The sequence below is a fragment of the Ptychodera flava genome, chromosome 9 (genome assembly GCF_041260155.1).
Source record: "Ptychodera flava strain L36383 chromosome 9, AS_Pfla_20210202, whole genome shotgun sequence".
Classification (NCBI taxonomy): domain Eukaryota; kingdom Metazoa; phylum Hemichordata; class Enteropneusta; family Ptychoderidae; genus Ptychodera; species Ptychodera flava.
This window is the reverse complement of record NC_091936.1, coordinates 27,418,379-27,436,624: the sequence shown is the minus strand read 5'-3', so window position 1 is coordinate 27,436,624 and position 18,246 is coordinate 27,418,379. Positions and strand designations below refer to the sequence as shown.

General features: G+C 37.6%; 1 protein-coding gene across 2 annotated transcripts; it reads right to left on the bottom strand.

The window, feature by feature from the left end:
- Positions 1-778: 778 nt before the first annotated feature.
- On the bottom strand, positions 779-15,303 carry LOC139139648 (uncharacterized). Of its 2 annotated transcripts, none has more exons than XM_070708515.1 (5): positions 15,261-15,303; positions 5,882-5,923; positions 4,568-4,644; positions 3,264-3,647; positions 779-1,632 (listed from the first exon to the last, which is right to left on the bottom strand). In XM_070708515.1, the coding sequence occupies exons 2-5, from the start codon at positions 5,884-5,886 to the stop codon at positions 1,550-1,552; spliced, it is 549 nt and encodes a 182-aa protein (XP_070564616.1). In that variant the 5' UTR covers positions 5,887-5,923; positions 15,261-15,303; the 3' UTR covers positions 779-1,549. The 2 variants fall into 2 exon arrangements, with proteins under 2 accessions (XP_070564616.1, XP_070564614.1); XM_070708513.1 differs by lacking the exon at positions 15,261-15,303 and adding an exon at positions 13,237-13,291.
- Positions 15,304-18,246: the final 2,943 nt, after the last annotated feature.

Genomic DNA, 18,246 nt, shown 5'->3' with positions numbered 1-18,246 from the left:
AATCGAATTATTTATTGAAACTCTGTTTCTTGAAGATAAAGAAATTGTCGTTTTGAGAGATTTCAATTTTAACTTTTTATCATCCCAGAATGGTAACAATCACTACGTTTTTAAGTGGATTCACTGAATTTTACACAGCTTGTCTGCGTCTTGGTTTTCACCAGACCAATGTCAATAACTCTCCTTGATCATGTCTATGTCAGTTGCCCAAATGAATTTTTTATACGTGTGTGTTCCCGAAGTTGGTCTATCTGATCGTTATCCTGTTTTTGTTGTACGGCACAAACTCTCATACCACTGGTTAGACTGACTGAGCGTGTTGTTGAATAATGAAGGATGTGATTATGTTCCCGTGAATTCGTTCAAAGGCTGCTACATAAATCGTACACCCGACAGTATCATATCTTCGGACAAGTCGCTGGTCACTAAAGGCGTTGAAGTCGATTCGAAGGTCCTTTTCGGCACGGTTGTCATCATGTTTTTAAAGGTAGAACGCGCCTCGGGGACAGATAGTCGGACTCTCAAATTTCTACAATTATTTTCTGATATAGCCCTGTGGGGGCTTATTACCGTCCAATTTTCGAAAATCCAGAATTTAATTTTTCCCCACAGAGTTAAAACAGAGATGGCGGCCATTTTGAATTTCAAATATCACAAAATGTTGGGTAATTTGTTCCGCTAGTTCCAAACTTTGTACAGTGACTCCCCCCCCCCCCGAAATAATAAATGAAAGACTTGTAAAGATTAAGTGTCAACAATAACACAAGAACGATGGATACTAGTTTCACAGCAAAGTTTCAATTTATTGCGAAAGAAAAATACAATGACATCGTCTGTGTCGTCTGATTAGCAGGGATTAGACTGTAGACGTAAAAGCAAAATGATGCTTAATTTATTGATCACGGAAACCATTCAACTTTCAGCTATGGTGTATCAAGGTGGTAAAATTGGATGAATTCAACAAATCTGAACTTCTATTCGAGAATAAAGCCATCGCAATTAAGATTCATTACCCGAAAAATAGTATTACAGGCAAGTTTGTTGTTCAGATCAAAAAAGCATAGGTGCTTTCATATTGCTTTAGCTAATTCTTAATATTTCTGTCATCCACCCTCGATTATTGTTATAACATTATTTTAATATGAATGTTGTTGATAAATCCACAATATATCCACAATCTAAAAGTCTTGTAACATAGTGATACTCAAGGGAAAGCTTAGAGCTAAAATTTGACAAGGTAATGGTACAAGTATAACGCTGAAGTTTTGACACAGCAACAAATTGTGATATAAAGAGCTCATTTAAACTTAATTCATGACACTGAGAAAAAGATGACAAAATCTGCGTTGTTGTTTCGATTTATTAAACATTGAAATTTATGATAACAACAATCACAAATTCAAGCTACTTATATCGCGTTATCTTGATTACATGAAACGATGAGGGCTTAATATTGTGTGCAGCCTTGGTCCTGGACCATCTATTCTACATACACAGGTGTGAAATGCTGTATTTCTTTCTAGACCTGCATTTTGTGTAACCTGGACGTTCAGAACAAGCTGATAGCCATCAGACTGAACAGAACCATCATCGACATGCAACTGGTTGTTACCATGTGTTTCGCACGTGCACCTATTTTGAAGACAAAAACAGGAAAAGAAAGAAACAAAGTTGGCAAACGTTTACCCAGATAAACTTCAATTCCTCTTTCCTACGTATATTTTACACACCTACCGGTATACCATACGTAGTTGCATCCATTCCCCATTCGTCCATCCGTTTGTCCGTCCGTCCCTCGTGCGTCCTTCCACAAACATACATACATACATACATACATACATACATACATACATACATACATACATACATACATACATACACGTACGTACGTACGTACATACGTACGCACGCACGCACGCACGCACGCACACACCACAGGGGCTCATAAGTGGTTATTGAAGTCAATCTTACAGAGTTTTTCTTTGTTTTTAAATGTTATAAATAAACCACTGCAGCTGAAGAGCACAACATTTGTGTAGCTGTCTTTTGTGTGGCTTGTATTGGCATGTATAGTGCGCCCTCAATGGGGTGTGTGATCATATGTAAATACGACCTTTAGTTCCGTGACCCCTCTAGCCAATTCCTCTGGCCATGCCTACTGGCCATGCGTACAGACGTCACTGTGTTTACTGTACTAATTTGGGAAATTAGTACAGTAAGCATAGCGAGGGCAGGGCAGGAAATAGGCATGGCTAGAGGTCACGGAACTAAAGGTCACATTTACTTTCTTTAATCACTTTATTGCATAACAACACACTTCGGAAAGTGCAGTATAGCAAGAACAAAACTAAACATTGCATAAAACATTGTTGTCTATGTCTTTACCTGCAGCTGCTGGGGGAAACATACGAGGACGCACTATACATGCCAATACAAGCAACACAAAAGACAGCTACACAAATGTTGTGCTCTTCAGCTGCAGTGGTTTATTTGTAACATTTAAAAAGAAAGAAAAACTCTGTAATATTGACTTCAATAACCATTTATGAGCCCCTGTGCACACACACACACACATACATACATACATACATACATACATACATACATACATACATACATACATGCATCCATGCATGCATACAGACATACATACATACATACATACATACATACATACATACATACATACATACATACATACATACATACATACATACATACATACGTACGTACATACATACATACATACATACATACATACATACATACATACATACATACATACATACATACATACATACATACATACATACATACATACATACATACATACATACATACATACATACATACATACATACATACATACATACATACATACATACATACATACATACATACATACATACATACATACATACATACATACATACATACATACATATTAATTACTTATACGCATGCAGTACATAAATCAGAAGAGAGTGCATATCTATGTTGAGTTATACAGACTAGACGTCCTTTGTATTTTGTGTTTCTGATACTTCTCCTAAAACATCTTGATAGATTACATAGGGTTGTTTGTAAAGTCAGGTACATCACTCAACGTCACTTTAGTGAAATAATCAAGTAGTTTGCAAAGCGCTCATATAAACATAATTTGTTTATTTTAAACATGATAATCACGGAATTGGTTTTACCCACAAAACTGAGCAACGCCAGCCTGTGGAGAATCATCATAACTGCATTACTCTATTTATTACCTGACGAACACTGAAACTCAGAGCAGGCATCATCATCGGATGTTTCTTTCTCACCAGGAGGGTTATAAACGATGCATAGGTATTGGAAATCCGAGTTGTCGCAATCTGCAACGCTGAAGGTAATGGTTCCTTCGATGGTACCTTTTGAGCCTGGGGTTATAGTGACGGGGTTTTTCACGGCTACATCATACTTGTCAGATACCTCTGATGCATCTTCGTATTCCTTTGAGTCGGTCAAATAGGCATGTGGCTTCAATATTGTTCCGGCCAAGCCTGGGCCGCCACCGATGTACAGGTTAATTGTACCTTTATTCTCCACTCCATTTATCACCACTACTGTGCGTTCAAAGTGCTTCTTAATTGTCGCATAAAGATTTTTGAGAACTATATTAAGGAAAAGGTGGCGGGTAAGATATGTACATGTGCGTGAAGTTCTAAATTTAATCGCGTCTTTTCTGCCTTACAAATTTTACGTTGACAATTTGATAAGGTTTAGGCTACAAAATCTTTCGGAAATTAAAGTAACCAACCGGCGAGCACAAGTATTGATCAGCATTTTATTTTGACAGTTGTAATAGTCCATTCAGAAGCCGTTTTCTTCTTTCAAGACAAAAAACTCTTACATCTTATCAGGCAAATACGGCCAGAACATAATGACAATATTTAAGGATCGTTGACATGTGATCAAATCAACGATGATGACATCCGTCGGGTTTTCATCCAAAGTGGGTTGTCAGGGATTGTTTTCGATTTCGATTAAATATTACACAACCGGCCGCTTAGACTGTTCAAACTCGCTCTATATGTATCTGAACAATCGCTTTACGACGCACTGAGACAACAAAGCTCAATATTTCTAAAACAGTTTTTTCTCGGGACACTCAAGCCAAATTTACCTTTACTGCGCTGTTCGACAGGAAAGCGAAAGACGAAGAGGTGTGAACAATTATTCGGGTATCCATGCACATTACTAAACAGTTGCCTCACTTGGAATTCCTATTCCCGTTTTACAGGATCTTTCCAAGCTACCTACTGTCTTGGTTTTGTGTTGTAGACCTACAGCCTTGTATTCGACACATGTCGTCTGCAAATTTAAACCACTATAGGTCCTGAAAATAGGGCTCATATTTCCCACAAGCGTGTAAAATGTTCTCGGCAGCTTGTAGAACCATTGAATGTTCAGTTACTTGCCTATGGCCGCAGAATACTAACCGAACAAGGGCCGGAATCTGTGATCATCTTAATTTTCAGACTTTCCTTAAAAGCTATCGGATCGATGTTATGAAAATGAACCATACACTTACTATCTAAAACGCCAGAACTATATTCACGGACACACAGTCCAAAAATAATCAGGAACATCAGGGTAAACTTGATGGATCTAGAATAAGAAAAAATATTATTAATAATATCTACCATCGTCATGCAAACATGCATCGATATGGTCAAAATATAACTAGACTAAATCATAATATAGCATTTGACCATCATTAGAAAAGATACACAAGTACAAATTATCACTTGCCTGTGCGGGACATGCTACAATACTATTTTTTCAAACCCAGGCCACAAATAAATTACAACGATATTAAACAGGTATGATAAGGGTTGCGATACAATAAGATCATGGATGGATTTTTTAACTTTGTGAACGAGTTCCGCCATGTTGTTGATCCCGTGCTGGTATTTTGTAGCGCTACTTTCATTTTGCTTCCAATCGAGTGGACTTACGTGACATTTATTGCATCCCTTGAGGGCGCTATTTTCTCGGAAAACGTTGAAATGTTAGAAACCGAATCAATACCAGCAAGGCAAAATTTTGAAACATGACAGTAATTAATTATTGAGGATTGTGACAGCGGTTTCAACTTCATAAGCAAGTCTTCACCCGGCCAATTGCAGTAACAGTAAGGTGCATACAAGTGCACGTTAATTGCAATTCAAGGCCTCCTGTCCATATGTTACAACAAAAGGCAAACATGTGGTATTGTTCGTGGAATTTGATCAGATAGCAAAGTCACGCTTTTAAGACATGTGAATAAGTTTTTAAGTAGCATGATAAGGTTTATGCCCTTTTCTCATACAATGGTAAACAAACTCGGTAGTAAAATTAACAAGTTCTGTAAATGTCAGATCCATTGTTGGATAATTCTGTCCTTCTATCATATCTGTAAAAATCACCTAGACGTACTCAAATGCAAAAATGACTCGGCACGGAAAGTTTCTTTCTGTCAGGATTAGAGTTTAAAGACCAACTCTATATTTAAATGTCATTTCCTGATATACATGATATATTTTTTATCGCCTTGTAACCTCGGCGGTGTCATCATGACAAATTTTAAAAGCTTTAATTCATCCTCGACAACAATAACAGGTTTGGGTGTTGTCTAATCTGAAAAGAATTCGTCAATGGCATTTATAGCAATTGTATCCCATCATTAAACTCGCATAAGGTTACTTTGCCAAGAGCCGGTAGGTAATGATGAAGGTTTAGTTTCTCTAAACTTTCTGTGAATTGACATGATGTACGTGACAACTTTAGGTTGTTTAAAGATTACATTGGACTGACTTAGAGTAGAGTTTTACAGAGGGCTGGAAGTTGACAAAATTATTCTTACCTCATTTTCAGGTGTAATTAGTTGCCAATAAGTCGTCCAAATCTGAAAGAATATCAAAATCTAAATTACACTAAACAATAATAATCTACGTGGACTAGAGACACACTGCGGCATCGTGGCAGTGACCCTAGATTTAACAGTGACACAAAAGTATGTAAGATACACGCAAGAAGGAGCATTCATAAAAGGGGAGAGTATACAGCAAATTTGTTTCACTTTTCCGTTAGCCTTATTATGTTTTGTATGTTGTGTCATTGCTATCGTTCACTCAGGGAAATATTTTGCAGAACAGTGGTATCGACTTCTTGATCTTTTCCATGTAAGTCGTCGGTCCCTTTATTTCTAAAATAGCTGTCATCGCGTATGTTTGCACACTGTTCTAAAACACATGAAAATACATATGATGGCGCAGAAAAAATGCATCAATTTTTGATACTTTGTCACATTAATCATTACGTTTGCCACAAAATGTAAGTTCTTAAATCGAGAAATGCGTGTTCTTATCATATGTCTTGCTGTTATTTCGCCCATCTCGATTGACTTGTTTAAAAAAAGAGTGCACATAGATAGCCGGTGTCAAGCAGCTTTTCGAATACATGGTTTAACGTTGTATTAATTAATGCGATGGACCTCCCCTACTTAATCATTTCGAAGAAATCTCCTCCTAAATGTAATGATAAACTTACATCGGCATTCATGTGGTAAATCCAGTTTTCACTGTCTATTTTTAAAGAACTCGGAGTCAAGCGGGGAAGAGAGAAGGACATGTTATCCACTTCAACGTTCACCAAGGCTCCTTAAAACTTCATTAAGTGGTATTGCACATAAATTAACGCATTTTGCTCAAAACAACTTTTTGTAAAACTTCTTTCAATTCTCACTCATATGTTAACCCCACATTAAAATATTGGTTTGGTTCGCCATTTAGCATGACAAGCAGTCGTACGTTGGGTGAGAAAGAAGAGTAAATTTACGCAAACCATCCAATTTCCTGACCTCTGTTTTTCTCCCATTCTTTCCATTTAAATGAATTTAACTCCACTTTTGCCGGGTCAAATTTTGTGTAATGTTCACATTATATTCTTTAAATACTACATAAGAAAACAACAATTTTTGTTTGGCAATACAATTTTTCGGTTTTTGGCTCACGTGTTCGCGCGTGAGCTAATGTCATACCGATGTCTGTCTGTCTGTCCGCGTGTGTGTTAGTGTGTGTGTGGGTGTGTGTTTGTCTGTCTGACTGTCTGTTTACACGATAACTCAAAAACACCTGAACGGATTCAAGTCAGATTTGGTAGCCAGGTACCATATGCTAATTGCACAAACTGATTAGATTTTGGTTAGCGTGGATTGCATGTTAAGTAAGTTATGAAATACCTTTTTTCATGTAATGGCTTCTTATGGAGACAGTAATGACAGTGTCGACATATATCAAGAAATACTGCACAAAGTTTCATGAAACTTTTCACAGATGACAATCACAGAACATTTTAATGATACTAAGAGTGTCATGTCAATTATCTGCTCATTTGCATATTTAATGAACTTTTGTAATTAGTGATATAACTCTGAAATTTCTACACTAAATTTGTTGATAACTGCAACAAATATTGATCTGATATATTTAATTGTACTGAGAAGCATTTGGCAGTGTAAAATTGCAAATTGCATATTTAATTAAGTTTTGTAATTAGTCATATCAGTCCGAAATAACTGCACCAAATTTGATGAAATCTGCTGCAAAGACCAATCCGACATATATCTGACTGTGTTGAGAAGCATTGATTAGTATGAAGTCAATTAAGGGTTAATTTGCATATATAATGAATTTTGTAATTAGTGATATAACTCTGGAATTACGACACCAAATTTGGTGAAACCTGCTTCAGATATTGATCTGATAAATATCTAATTGTCAAGTTAATAAACAGCTCATTTGCATATTCAATGAAGATTTGTACAAATATATGATTGTGTTGAGAAGCATTTAATAGTGTAAAGTTAATTAAGGGCTCATTTGCATATGTAATTAACTTTGTAATTAGTAATATGACTCCGCAATTACAGCATTAAATTTGATGGAACGTGGTACAGATGTTGATCTGATAGATATCTGATTGTCCAATTATGCATTGAGCAGTGTCAAGTTATTACACAGCTCCTTTGCATGTAATGATCTAAAAGATATCTGATTGTTTTGTGAAGCGTACTACTATGTGATGAACCTGTTGTAAAACACGTGAGCACATTTACTTCACATCTGGTTATAAAGAGTCATTACAATTTTCCTTGAGATGATTAAACACGTTTCTAAATGTCAGTCTATAAACCTCTGCAATTTAAGAAGGAGAAAATATAATGCATTTTTACTACATACACTCTTGTTTACGTACATATACTCATGTTTCAAATGAAGTATTAAATTTCGTGAAGTAGTATCAACTTTTTTTACTCAAATCAATTTGTTCATTATACCTACATTGAGGTTTTCTACCACAAATAAGTACCCCTTCATCGTTTGAGTAAACTATTGATACCACGCTAAACCTTATGCTTTTTGAAAATGTATGGTATGAGGCGGTTTTCATATAATCTTTAATAAGAAATATTGCTTTTAAAAAGAGGGTGTTGGTTAAGTGAAATGCCACCTTAAAAGGGTGACATGGAGACAAAGGTCAGTGACAATCCTTCTTTAAATCCAATTTTTGAAACTTTATGGCATTTACCGTTCTCTACAGTACCGCGTATGTCATTTCGCACATAGCAATTGCAATCCAAGATCCCTGGACCCCTGAACCGAGCAAATGAGATTTTTTGCGGTAGTGTAGATCACTACTTTCGTCACAATTTAGTAAACCCTTGAATTTTCTGGCACCAAAAAAATAGGCATTCATCACAAGCATTTGTATTACTGACAACTGACTGTCAGTCTGGACTCTAATTAAGTTATAACCTAATACATATTTATATATACAGGCTTTGTCGACAAACTGAATATCGTGCGTTTCAGCATGCTGTGGGGAGATAGCAAACTATAGTTGATATATTGCATAGGAATATTGCAAAAATCTTCAACAATTGCAGCTTCTGCCCTGTTACTAGGCTCAAGTTTGGGTTTTTACGACAAATCATACATGTTTAGATATTTTCAAGATAAAAGTCATGAAATATGGCAAATTTGTTCTAGATTTTGTTAAATTATTACTAACATTACAACAATTCAATGACATAAAATGGTATTAATTTTTCATTGAATTACCTACAAAAACTTGGAATTTGAAAATATAAAACGTATAAGCGAACCAAAACAATTTCAGGTCCCCGTACAGGCTGGGTAAAATTTTCAAGTCCCCCCCCTCTACTGCCACCAAAATTTTCGAATCCCCCTATTTAACTACAGTTTTGTAATTAATGACACGAAAAGCGGACCTAAACAGCTGTATATAGAGCCTGGGAAAAGTGCAAACTTTATATACACAATGTAATTTATTTAACTGAGGTGGCGAGCCTGATTCGACCCCTTCCAATATGCATCAGTCTATGTTCTGGCTGTAGACTGTCACGTCCTGCGTCGGTGGGTTGCATCAACGGATTTGTACAGCTGTTGTATTTTAGACGTTATAACTTTCTGCAGTTTATCAAGTAGTACAGTTTAGCGAGGTACTAACTATGAAAGGCTTGAGTCTGATTCATAGAATATACTGGGTGTGTCGGCTCCATGTCCGATAATGCTATTCCTGTACACAGCGGTTGAGCTAGCGATTGGGTCGGCTGCTGGTATTACTGTTACTCCACACACAAGTCTGCCATGCAGAGCAAAGAAGAGCCGTGCTCTCATGGAAATATTTCTAGGTTCACACCAAATTGACGGCACATACATGTATGTAGACTAAAACAATCCAGGTTTGTGTTGTTGCAGCCCAAAACCGCACATCTATTCATCATAGCGAACTACCTGATAAGTTGGTACCAAATGCGTGCTCTCAGGGGATTACTCTCAAAGATTAGCCACTTCTGACGTCATGCCATGTGACCAATACGCGGCGAATATGAACTCGGACGTTTCCTGACAGGCTGAATTTTTCACGACTTTAATAGTGAAATACACTACTATAGAAATAGCTACCACTGCAACGTTATGGATTTTTCGAAATAATGAATATTGTTTAATGCGATTCAATTAAGTTCAGACGTACAAAAAATAGGTGAGATATACACTTTCAGTCGAACATGTCTGCAGTTTGAAACATAATTAACAGGCCTGGCGCTGATTAATGTACCCGTTGCCAAGTATTATAGGTTGCTTCGTTCGAATCTGGCCATCTGATTGGCAGGAACCAGGGTTTATATTCTCAAATAGAAGACCTAAGCAATACTTGGAAGTTCGCGCAAATTTCGAATTTCCAGTTTGAAAGCTCAACACTATTATTTTTGACAGGTCTACAGCTTGAGGGTAATTTTGATTGTTGAATAATAGTCTCGAGCAGGTCGATGAAGAGCTTGTTCAAGCATCGACGGCGATCGAACAATAAAAACGACAACAACAACCACAACGACAATTTTTAAATTTGGTGAGCGTTTTTTAAGTAAAAATCTTGAAGTTAGATGATTTTACATGTAATCGATGCTTTACCTAACCTTATTGTATTGAATCGACTGTGCACGTTCGGGCATGGCTCATACTGACACATACGTTACTTTACAGCTTGCGCTTGGGCTATTGTCCACTTGTATTTCAATACTATCATGCTGTGAAAGATTTTTTACGGTGGGGTACAGCTGTGTCTTTGTTAATTATTATTAGGTTTGATACTTTGCTTCCAATTACTTACATTTGAGAGTCTAAATAAACATCGCCCTCACCGAGCTGTCTGCTGGAAACGGCTTTATTATCTTATCAGCAACTATAAGTTTCACTGGTGAGATTTTCTTTCGCTTCGGGGTAATTATTTCTTGCTAAATGTACTAATGTGCGAGGTCTTGTCTCAGCAACCAAATACCCTCACTTGCCATTTACAGTCTGTAAATCATATATTTAGTTTTGATCTACGCGAGAAATGGGCTAAAATTGTTGATCTGTGTGGCTAATAATACACCGAATTTATATCTGGAGGATGTCGACAAGCAGAAATCGGCTGCAGAAATTTATGGCACATGTTGACAAGTTTCTGTTTTTGTTTAATCGTGTACTTGAAAAGGGCACTTTATAGCCGCTGTTAAAATATTTTTGTACAGATCGTGGTCACTGATTCAAACGTGATCGAAAGGGAGCGAATTTCTCGTAAGTAATTGACGAAAGTTTCTGTAGGTCGAAGTAATGCCCTGAAAAAACTCAGAACTTTGAGAGTCTTTACAGCTTCTTTCACTCAGAGATCTACCGACTGAAGTTGACCCCGTGAGGCAATGAACACTCTATGCCGTGCATGACGTACATTTTTTCGTGACTTTCGATATACAGTATTGTCCATACAACATATGCACATTGGGAATACAAGTCGAGCTTGATGCAAAACCCGGTTCCTTGAGAGACTAATCACATTTCATTTAAAATTTACCAATCAGGTTATTCCTCGTAGTTATTATGGGCCAATCAGAGCAGAGCAATTTTCTCAAGTTGTATTTAGGACAACTCCCCTGCTTGACGGGACGAACTCCCTTTTGAGAGAATTGAGTTTTTAAGGCAGTGTTCGGTTTGTCGTCACAAATGTTTACGCAATAAAACCTCAAGTGTCCTGTGTACTCTTTTACAGCGTTGTACATTGGGACGTATAGGCTTGTTCATGTCCGTGCGTACGTACATCCGTCCGTCCGTTCACGCAAATTTCTAAGAGATGCTCGGAGCGATTTTCATTCAAACATTTGTGATACGAAACGAAATGGCCCTGTGGCGGCCATTCTGTTTCCTGTATTTGATCTCCATGCGTCCGTTCACGTTATTTTCTAAGAGATGTCTAGCTGGACAGATTTCACTCAAACTTAGAACAAGGATTACTCCCGATATCATACATGTGCATCTCAATTTGTTTCGTGGTACGATCGAATATGGCCGCACGACGGCAATTTCGTTTCCAGTATTTGATGTCCAAGCGTCCGTTCACGGATATTTCTCAGAGATGCCTTCAGCGAGTTCATGCAAACTTTGTACAAGGATTACACCGTATGTCATATGAATATAGAGAGCGACTCGCTATATTTTAAATAGAACGTGTGTACTGGAAATACATGTCGAGCTCGATGCAAAACCCGGACCCTGGATCGGATTATAAATCATGTTTCAGTTAAAATGGACCAATCGGTCGCGTAGTACGGACCAATCAGAAGAGAGTTATTTTCTCATATTGTTTTTGCGACAATTTCCCACCGCGTGACGCAGCCAACGCCTTTTTTAGAGAACCAAGTTACTTAAGGCATTCAGACTTCAATGCCAGTGTTCTTTTTGTCGGTTATAAATTTTGTACGCAATTTAACCTGGACTGTCCCTGCTTACTGATTAAATTGAGCGAACTTGGTCAGCCGCTAAAAGAATTTGGACATACAGAAAAAAAGACATGATTCTAAATGGCCACTTTCGTGTTAAACAACTTTTAAATGTGTTTGTCATGTAATAAAATATGATGAGCCATCTCGATGTTGGTCATTCTCTCTGTCTGTCTGTCTGTCTGTCTGTCTCTCTCTCTCTCTCTCTCTCTCTCTCTCTCTCTCTCTCTCTCTCTCTCTCTCTGTGTACGTGAGCAAGACATCTATGAGAATTACGAAAACCAAGCAAGTAATCCAAACGTCTGCGTTCATCTGTTGCGATCAGACATACATTATCACTGAAACTTGAAAATGGTCAATAGAGTGGACTCACAAATATTATCAATAGTACCTGCCGAGACATAGCTTGTAAACAATTGTAAATTAAATGCGCTTCTGAATGACATTTGCAATAAAAAATCCCCGTCTTTGTGGTTATCTTTGATTAAGTGGTTTGGCCTTTGTAGTGCAATGAGCAAACATTTCTACCGCAAGTTACCCCTCTTACTTACTGTGAGAAAAGCACACAAGTCTATCGTGAGAAAGTGCTAATTGCGCACTTTTCTCAGATTTCATCTTTAAAATTCTTCCTTAACTATAGATATTGCATGACATAAGAGTGGTCGAAGAGCTAGGATTAAGAGATTTGTCACAACTACCTTGATAGTTGATAAGTCAATGTGTGACATGTCGCTTTGGTATGGTACACTTTTTGATGGCTGCCTTAAAATAGATACAAGGAATATTGAAGTTTCTCTGTCTGAACAACTTCACGCAGAGCTTGTGATAACTGAGCAGGGAAAGGAAGCCCAGAGCAAATGACATTTAGTGTTACTCACCTGCACCAAGTCCTTGTTGTGCTCACTTAGAGAACATTTTTGCTAGTTTTTGTAAACTTTTATTACGTTTGTTGCATTGTCATTGGCTCTGACCATAATGGGATCAGACAATGGACGAAACCTTATTTCGATAATTTGAGTCTACCGAAACGCCCACGGACGCCCCTGCCAAGTCTTAAATCATATAATGCCAACGTGTTGCATGTCCACAGCAAATTGTGCTGTAGAGTTTTTGGTATTGTTAACATGATTTCTGCATCGAAACAAATAGAAAATAAATCTTACATGTTGCATCTGCTTTCGCCAACGATTCGTATTGAAAAAGAAACCTAGTTTTTGAATTAACTAAGAAAGGGAAGTGGCATTGATTTGCTGTTTTTATACAATTAAGTGCTTGATATTATTGGGTTTGTAATGATGTGCAGTAAAGAAAGTTGACTGTATTGAGAAACAGTAGTCGATCACAAAATTAATCAACGATGCGAAAGTTGAAACAATATCTTGAACAAGGTCAGGAGCAGTGAAAAAGCAATAGCATACATTCCGCTAACTGTCCAGAACGCATCATTTGCCAGTGATGTTTGTTGAGATCTGATGGTGTTGTTTTGACAACGGTTGTCATCCTTTAAGACAATGTTTCAATTGTGACAGATTTGATTTGTTTGTGATCGACTTATGCTACCTTTAGATGATAGTAGTACTGGAGAGTGGTGGCAACTCCTCATTTTAGACGACATGTCTGTTTCCAGTATTGCCAGCTGTCTTCAATGTAAACCCCTTTGTAAAATATTAAGAGTTTTCATGACTTAATGACTCTTTATAGTCTAAATAGATCGTGTGTTTTTGGAATAGATGTCGAGCTCGATGCAAAACCCGGACCCTGGATCGGACTATAAATCATGTTTCAGTTAAAATGGACCAATCGGTCATGTAGCTACTTACGGACCAATCAGAACAGAGTAATGTTCTCGTATTGTTTTTGCGACAATATCCCCGCTTGACGCAGAGAGGGCCTTTTTGAGAGAATCGAGTTATTAGGGCAGTCAGAATTCAATGCCAGTGTTCTTTTTGTCGGTTATAAATTTTGCACGCAATTAAACCTCAAGCGTTTTGTGTACTGTTGGCTACTAGCAGTCGGAGACACGTGACTGCCATCAAAGAACGAACTTTCTCATTGCCCACATATTTCTTAAGAGTTTTTGCTGTCACTGCTTTAAATATAGTTATATACTTATTTAATTGAGCGTACTTGGTCATCCGTTAAAAAGCTGTGGCTATTAAGAAAAAACATGACTCTAAATGGCTATTTTCGTGTTACACAACTTTGAAATGTGTCGTTTAGTAAAATACGAAATGCCATCTCGATGTCGGTGATTCTCTCTATCTCTCTCTGTCTCCTTCTCTATCTCTCTCTCTCTCTCTCTGTCTCCCTGCCCCCTGTAAGTCTGCAATGTCTAGACATATCATAGATGTCTAGACATCTATGGAATTTACGAAAACAAAGCAAGTAAACGTAACGTCTGCTTTCATCTGGTGCGATCAGACATACATTATCACTCAAAACCTGAAAATAGTCAATAGAGTGAACTCACAAACATTATATATAGTACCTGCTGAGACATAGCTTGTAAGCAATTGTAAATTGAAAGCGCCTATATAAATGACATTCGCAATTCTCCGGCTTTGTGGTAATCTTTGAATAAGTAGTTTGGTCTTTGTAGTGCAATGATCAAACTTTACTACCGCAAGTCAGCTCTCTTACATACTGTGAGAAAAACGCACTTATTGTATGGCGAGAAATAGGTAATTGCAAACTTTTCTCAGATGTCATCTTTAAAAGGATTAAGACTTTTGTCACGACTACCTTGATAGTTGATAAGTCAATGAGTGACATGTCGCTTTGGTATGGTACACTTTTTGATGGCTGCCTTAAAATAGATACTGTCTGAACAACTTCACGCAGAGCTTGTGATAACTGAGCAGGGAAAGGCAGCCCAGAGCAAATGACATTTAGTTTTACTCACCTGAACCAAGTCCTTGTTGTGCTCACTTAGAGAATATTTTTGCTAGTTTTTGTAAACCTTTATTACGGTTGTTGCATTGTCATTGGCTCTGATCATAATGGGATCAAACAATGGACGAAACCTTATTTCGATAATTTGAGTCTACCGAAACGCTCACCGACGCCCCTGCCAAGTCTTAAATCATATAATGTCAACGTGTTGCATGTCAACAGCTAATTGTGCTGTAGAGTTTTTGGTATTGTTAACATGATTTCTGCATCGAAACAAATAGAAAATAAATCTTACATGTTGCATCTGCTTATGCCAACGATTCGTTTTGAAAAAGAAACCTAGTTTTTGAATTAACTCAAAAAGGGAAGTGGCATTGATTTGCTGTTTTCATACAATTAAGTGATTGATATTATTGGGTTTGTAATAGTGAGCAGTAAAGAAAGTTGACTGTATTGAGAAACAGTAGTCGATCACAAAATTAATCAACAATGCGGAAGTTGAAACAATATCTTGAACAAGGTCAGGAGCAGTGAAAAAACAATAGCACACATTCCGCAAACTGTCCAGAACGCATCATTTGCCAGTGATGTTTGTTGAGATCTGGTGGTGTTGTTTTGACAACGGTTATCATCCTTTAAGACAATGTTTCAATTGTGACAGATTTGATTTGTTTGTGATCGACTTATGCTACCTCTAGATGACAGTAGTACTGGACAGTGATGGCAACTGATGGCAAAGTTGACTGTATTGAGAAACATTAGTCGATCACAAAATTAATCAACTATTGGAAGTTGAAACATTATCTTGTACAAGGTCAGGAGCAGTGAAAAATCAATAGCATATGTTCCGCTAACTATCCAGAATGCATCATTTGCCAGTGATGTTTGTTGAGATCTGATGGTGTTGTTTTGACAACGGTTGTCATCCTTTAAGACAATGTGTCAATTGTGATAGATTTGATTTGTTTGTGATCGATTATGCCTCCTCTAGATGCTAGTAGTATTGGATAGTTTTGGCAACTCCGCACCTCAGTGACATGTCGCTTTGGTATGGTACACTTTTTGATGGCTGCCTTAAAATAGATACAAGGAATATTGAAGTTTCTCTGTCTGAACAACTTCACGCAGAGCTTGTGATAACTGAGCAGGGAAAAGGAGCCCAGAGCAAATGACATTTAGTGTTACTCACCTGAACCAAGTCCTTGTTGTGCTCACTTAGAGAATATTTTTGCTAGTTTTTGTAAACTTTTATTACGGTTGTAGCATTGTCATTGGCTCTGATCATAATTGGATCAGACAATGGACGAAACCTTATTTCGGTAATTTGAGTCTACCGAAACGCCCACGGACGCCCCTGCCAAGTCTTAAATCATATAATGCCAACGTGTTGCATGTCAACAGCTAATTGTGCTGTAGGGTTTTTGGTATTGTTAACATGATTTCTGCATCGAAACAAATAGAAAATAAATCTTACATGTTGCATCTGCTTTCGCCAACGATTCGTATTGAAAAAGAAACCTAGTTTTTGAATTAACTAAGAAAGGGAAGTGGCATTGATTTGCTGTTTTTATACAATTAAGTGCTTGATGTTATTGGGTTTGTAATGATGTGCAGTAAAGAAAGTTGACTGTATTGAGAAACAGTAGTCGATCACAAAATTAATCAACTATGCGAAAGTTGAAACAATATCTTGAACAAGGTCAGGAGCAGTGAAAAAGCAATAGCATACATTCCGCTAACTGTCCAGAACGCATCATTTGCCAGTGATGTTTGTTGAGATCTGATGGTGTTGTTTTGACAACGGTTGTCATCCTTTAAGACAATGTGTCAATTGTGACAGATTTGATTTGTTTGTGATCGACTTATGCTACCTCTAGATGATAGTAGTACTGGAGAGTGGTGGCAACTTCTCACTTTAGACGGTATGTCTGTTTCCAGTATTGCCAGCTGTCTTCAATGTAAATCCCTTTGTAAAATATTAAGAGTTTTCATGACATAATGACTCTTTTTATTCTAAATAGATCGTGTGTTTTTGGAATAGATGTCGAGGTCGATGCAAAACCCGGATCCTGGATCGGACTATAAATCATGTTTCAGTTAAAATGAACCAATCGGTCTCGTAGTTACTTACGGACCAATCAGACCAGAGTAATTATTCTTGCGACAATATCCCCGCGTGACGCAGAGAGGGCCTTTTTGAGAGAATCGAGTTATTAGGGCAGTCAGAGTTCAATGCCAGTGGTCTGTTTATCGTTTATAAATTTTGTATGCAATTAATCCTTCTTTTTGTCGTTTATAAATTTTGTACGCTCGGTTTTCTTGCTACTGTTGATGTCGGAGACAAGAGACTGCCATCAAAGAACGAACTTTCTCATTGCCCATATACTTCTTATTTGCTGTCCGGCCCTGCTTTAAGTATACTGATTAAATTAAGCGAACTTGACATGACTCTAAATGGCTATATTCGTGTTACAGAACTTTGAAATGCGTATGCCGTTTAGTAAAATATGAAGTGCCATCTCGATGTTGGTGATTCCCCCCCTCTCTCTCTCTCTCTCTCTCTCTCTCTCTCTCTCTCTCTCTCTCTCTCTCTCTCTCTCTCTCTCTCTCTCTCTCTCCACACACACACACACACACACACACACACACACACACACACACACACACACACACACAATGTCTAGATATCTGTAGGAATTACGAAAATCCAGCAAGTAATCGTAACGTCTGCTTTCATTTGTTTCGATCAGACATACATTATCACCGTAACCTGAAAACGGTCAATGGAGCGGACTCACAAACATTATAAACAGTGCCTGCCGAGACATTGCTTGTAAGGAATTGTTAATTGAAAGCACCTCTGAATGACATTCGCAATTCTCCGGCTTTGTAGTTATCTTCGAATAAGAAGTTTGGTCTTTGTAGCGCAATGAGCAAACTACACTACCACAAGTCAGCCCACTTACTTACTGTGAGAAAATCACACTTATTCTATG

Excerpts from the sequence above, each read along its gene's own strand:
- LOC139139648 (XM_070708515.1), bottom strand. Across the intron at positions 3,648-4,567 it reads TAGTTCTGGCGTTTTAGATA|TTCTCAAAAATCTTTATGCG; the intron begins GTAAGTGTATGG and ends TCCTTAATATAG. Across the intron at positions 1,633-3,263 it reads TGAGTTTCAGTGTTCGTCAG|GTGCACGTGCGAAACACATG; the intron begins GTAATAAATAGA and ends TCTTCAAAATAG.